General features: G+C 40.8%; 1 protein-coding gene across 1 annotated transcript; it reads left to right on the top strand.

Annotated features, from left to right (window-relative positions):
• The first annotated feature begins 2,510 nt into the window (after positions 1–2,510).
• Positions 2,511–7,041, top strand: LOC101066100 (keratin, type II cytoskeletal 8-like). The gene is made up of 8 exons (XM_003963019.3): positions 2,511–3,016; positions 4,184–4,392; positions 4,907–4,967; positions 5,137–5,232; positions 5,418–5,582; positions 5,677–5,802; positions 5,894–6,158; positions 6,265–7,041. Exons 1-8 carry the CDS (start codon positions 2,636–2,638, stop codon positions 6,504–6,506), a joined length of 1,545 nt encoding a protein of 514 aa, XP_003963068.1. The 5' UTR covers positions 2,511–2,635; the 3' UTR covers positions 6,507–7,041.
• The last annotated feature ends 5,384 nt before the right edge of the window (positions 7,042–12,425 follow it).

Genomic DNA, 12,425 nt, shown 5'->3' with positions numbered 1-12,425 from the left:
TGAAGGGTGTCGTAGAGGAATAGAGGAAATGGGTGGAGGAAAATACAGCGGATTGTCATACACACATGCACATAAAGTATGTGTTGAAAGAAATGGAACAGATGGATAAAACACATTATCATCCTAACATTAGCCCCACTTTCTCTCTCTCTTTCATGTATACGCACAAACACACACACACACACACACACACACACATACACACACACACACACACACACACAGGTAAGCAGGGTTCTGAATAATGCAGGGGCTTAGTTATGCAGTTTTTATACCTGATGTAATCACTAAAGAACAATTCAATGCCAACTGTAGAGTCTACAATATATGATTGCTGTAACATATAATGATAGTACACATCTAAAAAATGTTATTTATCTTCTATTTATCATTTCCAATATTTCTAAGAGCTGTTTGTGTATTAATGAGGAACTCAATGAGCAGCTGCTGTTGAAAATAGAGTGTAGATTTTTCTCATTTTAGTCAGAACAGGTCTCAGCTTATAACAATGGGCCTTTAAAACAACAAGTTTGGTTAGGGTGATCCAACTGTATCCTGCCAGGAAATTCTCCTGGACACAGTTATTGCTCTCTGAAGTTACTGCACTTTACACAGCGAGATGGTGATTTTCATGAATAAGAGTTTCATATACGGTCGATGATGTGCATACCTTTAAAATATAATAACCATTAATTTCGTGTGGAATGTTTTATCAATACATCCACACAATAGATGTCTTGCAGTCAGGCCACACCTTGAACATTTTTTTGTGTTTTAGCACCTTTGTACAGAGTAAAGGTCCCTCTCAAATCTTTATTTGTCATTTTGTAAAATAACCACTATTGAACAGGCTAAATCAGCCTCCCACATAGAGTGCAATTACCCAACAGATACAATATTATTAATTTGGCACAATGACAGTGACAATCCTTAAATAGTAAAATAGTTACAGACCCTTCGTCTTATTTCTTTTTAGAGTCTGACTGAAACAACTATATAATATATATATATACACATACATACATACATACATACATACATACATACATACATACATACATACATACATACATACATACACACACACACACACACACACACACACACACACACACACACACACACACACATACATATGTATATATGTATATGTATATATATACAGGAACATCTGCACTGAGTATGGACTGGAGGTCCCAGGGTCCAGGTGGGAGACACCCCCAAAAGTGCTAGAGAACAATCAAGCCAAGATCCTGTGGGACGTACAGATCCAGACTGACAAGATGGTGGTGGATAAACACGGGAAGACAGTGGTGGTGATAGATGTAGCAATTCCGAGTGATAGCAACATCAGGAATAAAGAAAACGAGAAGCTGGAGAAGTACCAAGGGCTGAAGGAGGAGATGGAGAGAATGTGGGTCATGAAGGCAACAGTGGTCCCAGTAGTGATTGGGACACTAGGGGCAGTAATACCCAAGCTGAGTAGATGGTTCCAACAGATACCAGGAACCACACCAGAGATCTCTGTCCAGAAGAGCGCAGTCCTAGGAACATCTAAGATCCTGCGCAGAACCCTCAGACTCCCAGGCCTCTGGTCGAGGACCCGAGTCTGAAGGAAGGAAGGAGGCACCGCCCAGGAGGGCGAGGAAGGGATTTATATATATATGTATATACTGTATATATAATTCCAGACATTCTGGTTTAGTTTTCTTCTCCTATGCCCTTGCTCTCAAATCAGCAGCAAAAATGATATAGAATCTGGTGATTATATATATCATGTGATTGATTTTGTTGTTCTCATGTGAATTTCAAAATGCAAATTACAAAATTTCATTTGGTGTAGGTGGTATGGTACAATATGACCACATTTTTATTTCCCCACTCTCTAGGTTACAGACCATGTAATGTAGTTTTAGAAGTTGCCATGACAACGGTGGGGCCCCTGCTGGAATGGAAGAAACAAAAAACAGAAAGCTGAATGAAAGGAAACTGTGAAAAGCATTTAATTTGTGGTGCCATGACTGGTGATTCATTGTGGTAAGTGGCAAGAATGATGCTCCAGAGAATCACAAGGCAAGGATCAATAAAAGAATGCTGAAAGCTTTTTAGTAGTGTGTGTGTGTGTGTGTGTGTGTGTGTGTGTGTGTGTGTGTGTGTGTGTGTGTGTGTGTGTGTGTAAAAAAACCCAAAAACTGTAATTTCACCCTCAACACTTTTTACCGAACAGACAAACACACAAACCTAACACACAAACAGAAACCAACAAAGCCTATTTTCAAACTGACTAAAACATAGTAACAAGCGCAATCCTCTCTAAATACCAGGGTTTCTCTAACAACATGGAAAAGTTGTTCTGACAGACCAGGCAATGGTTTTGAGGAACTGGACTATGCGTCATAGAAGTGTCATGTTACATTCCTGCCCCTTCTATTAGCCAGCCCACATTTTAGCAGCCAATAGCAATTGAACACATTCTCCTCCCACAGCAACAGGCTTAAAAACTCCTAAAAAAGTTCTTCCCATTCCTGTTTTTCCTGGTCTTTCTCCTCTGCTGGACTGCTTGCTTGTCTTGTCAACGGAAGCAATTGGTCAAATTTAATTCAACTTATACAGAAAAACAATTACAGATTTGAGAATGGCAAGTTACAGGACCACCTCTTACACAGTAAAATCCTCTTCTGCCCCACGGACCTTCAGCAGCAGCTCATACGCTGGACCTAGTATCTCACGCAAGAGCTACAGTGTCCAGAGTTCCTCTGGTGGAGGTAGCAGAGGATTTGGAGGCCTCACAGCAAGCAGTGCCTATGGCCTGGGCTCAAGCATGAGTGGCTTTGGCATGGGAGGAGGCTTTGGAGGTGGCATGGTTTCCCAAGCCCCCATCACTGCAGTGACCGTTAACAGGAGTCTCTTAGCCCCCCTAAATCTTGAGATTGATCCTACCATCCAGGCTGTCCGCACCCAGGAGAAAGACCAAATCAAGAGCCTGAACAACCGATTTGCCTCGTTCATTGACAAGGTGAGTGTTTGTGACTTTCAAACTGCAGCAATAACCTAATAAGGGCTTCATAAAAATTTGCTGTTCAAACATGCAGTTTTTGTTTAGGTTACCCTTTTAAAGTGAAGAAATGTTGATCAACAGAAAAGAGTGATAAGTGTACTGAACAAGACAAAGGGAAGGAGAGTGAGGGAGTGAGAAAATAATGGGCGTGTCATGCCGGAATTTAGAGCTTGCGATAAGGGTTACCTTGGGATCAGACCCCCCTTCAGTTTGGGTGTGGCTCTTTATACATTTCTAGTTTCTCCCACTCCCCCTATTAGACATTGAGCTACAATATAAAAAAAATAAAGACTATTATTCTAACACAACCATCTTGTGCAGAAGTAGAATTATTCAGTCAAGAATTTACTAGCAGCATTTGCTCTGCCACTAAAACTGAGCACTAGGTCAATAATTTAAGAGACCTTGTGGTATCATATGCTGGCCAGAACCAGTTGACACCCCACATATGCTCCTCCTCTTGATGCAAATACAAAGAAAGTGCTAATAGCTCACATAAATGCAAACCGCATGGCCTTCTGCACTATCACTTTAGTGGGTGTGTGTGGATCTTGTGTTCTTAGTCCATTTAACAATAGATAAAAAGTGTTTGTCGGTTCTCATATCTACCTTTATTGTCTGTAACATGCACCCCCCACACACATAGACACACACACATTGTTATGTCATCACATCTATCACTGTTAAATATTTATCTTTTCACGTCTCCCTAAAGGTCCACCCTCGTCCAACCCCTCCCACCCCACACAAACTCTTTTACATACACGCACATACAAACACACACAGACACACACTTTTTACCCCTTCCTGGAATTAGTCTTTGTTGCCTGTGAAAGCTGATGGCACAAAAACGCATGAGAAGGGTTAACTACCTTTAGGTCAGCCTTCAAAAAACAGAGCCAGTCTGGAAACACATTGAAGAGCTGCATTCAAATTTTGAATCATAGAATGATTTTGTGGATGTTGAATAAAAAAAAACTTTGATAAAAAGAGACAAGGACTTTACAAATTTGTTAGTCCAAATATAAATGGGGTTAGTCTGTGTAAATATGCTTGATTGTCCTGACAGTCGCAACACTAACAAACAACTTAAAGATGTCTTCTTGCTTTGTTATCTGACTTTAGGTTCGTTTCCTGGAGCAGCAAAACAAGATGCTGGAGACCAAGTGGAACCTGCTTCAGGGACAGACTACCACCCGCTCAAACATTGATGCCATGTTTGAGGCCTACATCACCAATCTGCGCAGACAATTGGACAGCTTAGGCAATGATAAGATGAAGCTTGAGGCTGACCTGCACAACATGCAGGGTCTAGTGGAGGATTTTAAGAACAAGTGAGTGTAGAAAGGTCCAACAGGGTGCAGATTTTTAGAAACATCATCAAACTGGTATATGTACATTCCATATGTGTCATTATCCTTACAGCTATCCATTTTCATCAGATAAACTCCAGGGATTTACCTCACTGAGAAAGCATGTTTCAGTTACATATGACTAGGGGTAATATTTTTTATAGATGCAAGGTGTCATCAACAGTCTTCAGCCTTATAAACATGTAAAGCATAGATCCTGACACACTTACACATCTCTTAGATAAACAACTGCATTGATGACACTCATATATGTCAGTCACTTATAGACAAAGGATGCATGTCATTGTGTAGAGAAGAACATGAGGAAAAAAATCTCAACTTCAGCCCCTGGTCAAACAACGGCAAACACAAATTGAGCTAGGATGGACTTATTGCGCCTCCTAGCGTTCATCAGGGTAGAAAATCTTCAGTCCGATATTTCACTCCTGATGAATGTCTCAATAACATCTGTTGGAAAATGTTTTCTTCTTCCCAGGTATGAAGATGAAATCAACAGGCGAACTGAGTGTGAGAATGACTTTGTCCTTATCAAGAAGGTGAATAATATTGTTTTCTTAACCTGATTATGAATCAACAAAGCACAATATCCTGTATGAATTAAAAGCACACTATCTTGTGTGCAATTGTTTGTTATAGATGTTATCCATTTGTCAGTTGCAATGTTTCTATTCTAACACAGAAAAACAAATAATTATGTTGTTGCAGGATGTAGATGAGGCCTACATGAATAAGGTTGAGCTGGAGGCCAAGCTTGAGAGTCTGACAGATGAAATCAACTTCCTCAGGTCAATCTATGAGGAGGTATGTTTAAAAAATCAATTCTGGACATTGTTTTATCCTCCCTCACTCCCTACAAAAGCACTTTTTTTCAATAACTTTGAATGTTTTAGTTATTTTCTGAATCACAATCACAGTAAAAATTTTGGGATGGGCAAGAATTGATATATGAGGGACTAAAAATATATCTTTATATTTATTTTGTTCAGGAACTCCGTGAGCTTCAAAGCCAAATCAAAGATACATCAGTCATTGTTGAGATGGACAACAGTCGCAATCTTGACATGGATTCTATTGTGGCTGAAGTCAAAGCTCAGTACGAAGACATTGCTAACCGAACACGTGCTGAGGCTGAGACTTGGTACAAGTCCAAGGTAATTAGTTTTTTTATTAATTTGAAAATATACATGTATGAAACAGTGATATACAGGATTCCCAATATCTCATGTTTTGCTAATTTTTATTTAGTATGAGGAGATGCAAACCTCTGCTACCAGATATGGAGATGACCTGAGGTCTACCAAGACAGAGATCGCTGACCTGAACAGGATGATTCAGAGACTGACTGCTGAAATTGACGCCGTTAAGGGACAGGTGTGAGAAAAAAAAAGCCTCAAAATTCTATCACTATTGTAACCACAGTTGGAACAACTTAATCAAAACAAATGAATAAATCTTTACTCAGCGTGCCAATCTGGAGGCCCAGATTGCCGAGGCAGAAGAGCGGGGTGAACTTGCTGTGAAGGATGCAAAATCCCGCATCAGAGAACTGGAAGAGGCTCTCCAAAGAGCCAAACAGGACATGGCTCGCCAAATTAGGGAATACCAGGACCTGATGAATGTCAAGCTGGCTTTGGACATTGAGATTGCCACCTATAGGAAATTGCTGGAGGGAGAGGAGGACAGGCTGGCAAATGGCATCAAGTCTATCAACATCTCCCAACAGAGCAGTACGTCACCTTTGACCATTTGCTGAACAGTCTCCTCGAATAGATTTTTTTAATATCGATTCTAATTATTTCGCATGTAACAACTGTCTGCCTTTTCCTTCACCAGCAAGCTATGGTGGTCTTTCTATGGACAAGAGTGGCTACTCAAGCACCTACTCCAGTGGATATGGCAGTGGATACGGCAGTGGATACGGCAGTGGATACGGCAGTAGTAGCTTCAGTGGTGGTAGTGGCATCAGTGGCGGTAGCGGGTACAGCAGCCAGAGCAAAAAGAATGTGGTTATCAAAATGATTGAAACCAAAGATGGCAGAGTGGTTTCTGAATCCTCTGAAGTAATTGAGGATTAAACAGTTATTAAATGTTAGCATCTATAGGTGACCATTTCATCTGCTGGACATTATATGCTCAGAGTTTCCTCCTCACTATATTAATGAAGTTTGAATCTAAATATTCATCAGCACCTTTGCATTTTAGTAACAATAAATAATGCTAACACATTGAATAAAACACATTAAAGGGACCAAAGAGTTTATGTTCTCTAACTTTACTTAAAAGTAGCAGTTTGACAAAATGAGATAAAGTGGCAATTTTTAAGATTAAATAAAAAATACACTCCCAAAAAAAGATCTGCTTTAAATGAACTCCAGTGTTGTCACAGGACATGAATTTATTACAATAGTGGGTCAGTCTTATTCTTCAGCTAATGTCTTGCCTCATACACAAGATCTTTCAGTAGCTAGTGCATGTGCTCCCTGTGTGTGAGTCCTGTAACTGAAACTGTTGCACCCCCCAGGAGACTGTCCATAAAAAGCTGTTATCCTGGGGTGCTGATTTTTCTTTTGTTTTTGCTACAAAACTAATAAATGTGTTTAATAAAAAAAATGTGTGTTTTAGTTTGAAGCGATAAAAGCATCAATCACATGCTTTAGTTTAATAACATGTTAGATATTAACAGATTACAAAAATCTAGTGTAGAGTGTGTCAAATATGAAGGATTCAGGAAAAAACGTTAATTTGGATCCCTAAATATCCATCACAGAACCTTGGCAACAGCTTAGAATATTAAATAGAAACTTAAAAAAATCAGTTATCTTATTTGAGTACATCTATTTATTTATAACTGTCAGGAAGAATTAGTTTCAAGGGCAATATTTTAAGTATTTTTGACTGGTCAAGTATGAACCTACTTTTGGTAGGTTGCAGCAGTATGTGCAAATTGAGACCGATACACACTTGAATTGTACACTTAATGCCAATGCAAACCAGGGTTGTAGCAATTCTTCTGCTTCATAGTGACATCTGGTGGTGCAAGCATATCATCCCCTACCAAAAAGATTAGATAATATATGCCTTTAAATAAACCTCATAATTGGGATTAAAATCATATTATCACCACAACCATGAAAAAATCTGAATATAAAAAAATGGGAGGAAGTAAATAACGGAAATAGAGATAAAAAAAATAACTGTACACAGCACAAAAGGAATATAAACATACCCACATTAATGTATCTACATGTGTACACATATTAAAAAAAAGAAAAGAAAAGCCGATGTGACCTATGTATGTGTTATATACAGAAATAGCACCCGTAACTGAGACTGCGCCTTTTAATACGGTGCGCCTTATGGTTGTGAAAATATGGCATATAAATTTCTTCCTTGCCCTCCTGGGTGGTGCCTCCTTCAGACTTGGGTACTCTACCAGAGGCCTGGGAGTCTGTGGATTCTGCGTAGGATCTTAGCTGCTCCAAGGACTGCACGCTTCTGGACAGAGATATCTGATGTGGTTCCTGGTATCTGTTAGAGCCATCTACTCAGCTTGGATGTTACTGCCCCTAGTGTCCCAATCACTACTGGGACCACTGTTGCCTTCACACCCCACAGTCTCTCTATCTCCTCCTTCAGCCCTTGGTACTTCTCCAGCTTCTCGTATTCCTTCTTCCTTATGTTGCTATCACTCGGGATTGCTACATCTATCACCACCACTGTCTTCTGGTGTTTATCTACCACCACCTTGTCGGGCTGGTTGGCCACCATCATCATGTCAGTCTGGATCTGGAAGTTCCACAGCATCTTGGCCTGCTTGTTCTCTAGCACATTTGGGGGCGTCTCCCACCTGGACCCTGGGACTGCCAGTCCATACTCAGTGCAGATGTTCATGTATACTATGCCCGTCACCTGAATATGCCGCTCCATGTATGCCTTGCCTGCTAACATTTTGCACCCTGCTGTGATATGCTGGACTGCATCAGGGGCTTCTCCACGCAACCTGCACCTTGGGTCTTGGCTGGTATGGTAGACCCTGGTCTCTATTGCTCTGGTGCTCAGGGCCTGTTCTTTTGCAGCCATGAGTAGTGCCTCTGTGCTGTCTTTCAGTCCGGCCTTTGTCAGCCACTGGTATGTTTTCTCGATATCAGCCACTTCCTCAATTTATAAATGGTACATACCATGCATGGGCTTGTCCTTCCATGATAGCCCTTCAGGTTCCTCCTCCTTGGTGGGCTTTTGTTGCCTGAGGCATTCACTCAGCAGCCAGCCAGTGGGGGCCATCTTCTTGATGTATTCTCGGAGGCTTGTTGTTTCCTCCTTGACAGTAGTTCAAACACTTACTAGTCCTTGGCCCCCTTCCTTTCTCTTCATGTACAGCCTCAGGACGCTGCACTTAGGGTGAAAGCCTCCATGCATGGTGAGAAGCTTCCTTGTCTTGATGTCAGTGGCTTGTTTCTCTTCCAGTGGCCAGGATACTATGCCAGCGGGGTATCTTACTACTGGCAGGGCATAGGTGATAATGGCCTGGATCTTATTCTTACCATTCAGCTGACTTTTCAGGACCTCTGTAGGTGTGGCTGACCTCCTAGCTGCCTCCTTGTGGTTACCATTTGCCTGTAGGATCCCCAGGTATTTGTAACTGTCCTGCACATCTGTAATGTTCCCTTCAGGTAGTTCAACCCCACGACAGCAAGCGGAGCTTGCGACCAAACACAAGTGGACAGAAATTAAAAGACTTCAACCCGCAGACCAGCTGATTGTCAAAACTTGGAACGCGCTTCCCGTCACATACCAAACACTGCAGCATGTGAATATTGCCGTATTGACCATGTTTGGCTCTACTTATGCATGTGAGCAGTCGTTCTCACATCTTAAACACATCAAGACCAACCTACGATCACATTTAAGGGATGAAGGCCTCAACGCCTTCATGAAGCTTAACCTCACAACGTATCAACCAGACTACAAAGCCATCAGCAAAACCATGCATCACCATAAGTCGCATTAAAGGTAAGACATATTTGATTTATTTTTGGTTAGCTTCAGTATAACAACATAATTAAAAAGAATGAATTCAGAGGTTTATTATACTGTAAAATTGTTGGTCTTACTTCAAAATTCACGCATTTAGTTGTATTTAGTGTTAAAAAATATTGTATGGCTGTAAGAGATACATTTTAAAATATGTGGCTTTCATGGCTCTCTTAGCCAAAACGTTTCCCGACCCCTGGTGTACACCATTTTGAAGTAGTGTCCAAATGCTTAGTGAGCATCGCTGTACCCTATGTAGTGCACCCATTGTGGGATACATTGAGTGCACTACCTATGTAGTGCACTCAATGTACCATCCATCCATCTACCACTGTAGATGGATGCGAAGGTTTGGCCACCCTTGACAATTGGCATTATTTTTATTCACCAATCATTGGGTGTTTTAATTCACAACTTAATTTTGATATATCAAATAACTGATGAACACAATCATATTTCAGCAGTGAAAAGAGGTTTATTGGGTTAACAGAAAATGTGCAATATGCTCCAAAACAAAAAAAAGGCCTGTGCCTAAATTTGGGCACCTTAATAGAAAAATCATATTAGTATTTAGTAGAGCCTCCTTTTGCAAAAATAAGAGCCTAGATGAGTGTCAGGATCCTGGATGATGGTATTTTGGCCCATTCCACCTGGCAAAACCTCTGCAATTCAGTGATGTTTGAAGGATTCCAAGCATGGACAGCCTGCTTCAAGTCATCCCACAGATTCTCGATGATGACTGGGATGGCCATTCCAAAACATTGGGCCAGATTCACCAATATGTTCTTAAGAATCTTCTTAGATTCCTTCTTAAGTTGTTATTAAGAAGTTTTTTAAGAAAACCCTACGTCGGATTCATCAACGCGTTCGTAAGCCCCAGAATTGTTCGCAGCTGTGTTCTTAGATTGATGAATGCCATCTGTTCGTAAATTGAAAGCGCGTGCCAGGTTAGTCTAATTAACAGATGATTAGCATAAGTCACCGCCCACTAATGCCCATAAAAGGAACTGCAGCAGGACCCTGTAGACAGAGCAAAAAGCAGCCAAATGCCCAAAGCGAAATGCCCAAAGCTTGCCTCTCCACGCCTGATTTCTGACGCCATGTTGAACAATCAAGAAAGGATGGCTAACACGCTTGATAAAATTGCCTCAACCCTGATGACTATAGCCAACACGCTTAAAGAAATCAACGAGAATGTAAAAAAAAAAAGAATGTAAAAAAAAAAATAAACGCGTAAAAGCTGTGCTCGGATTGTGACAATAATGCATTTTATTCACAAACGGGCAATTAATCGCGCTCGAACGTGAACCGCGTGCCTGCAGTCTGGCCCCATCATTGCGTCAGGACGCACATCCTCACGGGGTTGTGGCTCTGTGTCCAAACACATCCAGCGCCCCTTTAACATGCCGATGGTGCGTTCAATGGTGGAGCGACTGCGCGCATGCATCTGATTGAATAAAACTCCTGTGGAGTCTGAGGGTTGGTCAGTGGTGTCAACAACCAGAGCATATCCTCGATCCCCTAATAAAATAAATCAAGATAAAATCAAATAAAAACACAGTTTTGGCATGGTTTCCAATTTGGTTGATTAATGTTAAGTCATTGGCACATTTACGTAATTTTAAAATTCTCCGTAAATCACCAAAAATAGGAAATAAATAAATAAATATGACAGAATTATCATTGTAATATTGAATTTTATTGAACTGCACAAGAGAAGAAAACAACCATGCCAACATGTCGGCACTGAAATGTGCGTAAGAGTACTCCTGAGTGTTCGTAGGATTTGTTCTTACCTACGCATAAATCCAGGATAAGAAGAAATTGGTGAATGCCACAATCTTCGTAAAATGTTCGTAAGTGGGACTTAAGAACAAATTTGTTAGTAAGAACGCTTCGTGAATCTGGCCAATGTTTCTGACAGTGGAAGTGACAGCTGAAATCTTTTGGACAGCTTTTTGTAACCTTCCCCTAAACCATAATGCTGGATAATCTTGGTTTTGAGATGATCAGAAAGTTGTTTTGAGGCTCCCATGTTGCAGCTCTTCAGAGGAGAGTCAAACAGAATGAGAACTGGCATTTGGCCACCTTAAATACCTTTTGTCATTATTTTATGCACCTGTCAATTAAGTTTAAGGCTTAACGAGCTCACCAAAACCAACTTTGTGTGTCCAATTAAGTTGTTCCCACATTTTTACACAGCCTATTTTTTACATTTGATTTAATTTCATACAATTGCATACTATGAATACTTAAAATCTGTGTTTTGAAATCAAGCTAACACTTGGCTCTTATGGGCAAATGAAGGACATGCCACCAAGATAATTTTGTGTGAAGTCAGAGTCCATTATTACACAACCTCAGAGGGGGTGCCCAAACTTTCTCATACCACTGTAGAGATTTAGGATCTTGGGTCAGAAATGGGTGGAAAACCACGGCTGGAGGCCCACCAAAAAAACACGAAGATTTAGCAGAGGACCCAAAAGACTTACTGTAATAAAAATAGCTGCTCATACAGGAGATAAAACGCTCCATGGAATTGGTAACGAAGGAGCAGATAGATCAGCCAAACAGGCTACAGGTCTGAATGTAGCAAATATTATACCTCTTGTAGAAGTAGCAGGAGAGAAAACCCAAGAAATAAGACCCCTCTCAATACATGAGTGGGGCATTGCGCAAGCGACCTCTTCAAAAGAAGATAAAGAGTTATGGAGCCAGCATGGATCATCTGTAACTTCTATTGAGATAACAACAGGGGGTGAACAAGTCTATCTATGGCAGAACAAAGATGGACTAGTGGTGGTACCCGAGAGGTACCTGATGGACATGTGCCAAGAAGCACACAGTCCTGCACATGTAGGGATCGATGTCATGAACAGACTCTGTAGAAATTTCTGGCATCCCAAGCTGCAACTGTTTTGACAAATGTTGCACTGAAATGCAGGATCTGCACACAGTACAAT

Source organism: Takifugu rubripes, chromosome 3, assembly GCF_901000725.2.
Source record: "Takifugu rubripes chromosome 3, fTakRub1.2, whole genome shotgun sequence".
NCBI classification, from domain to species: Eukaryota; Metazoa; Chordata; class Actinopteri; order Tetraodontiformes; family Tetraodontidae; genus Takifugu; species Takifugu rubripes.
The sequence above is the reverse complement of the archived record's forward strand: the minus strand, read 5'-3'. Positions and strand labels throughout refer to the sequence as shown.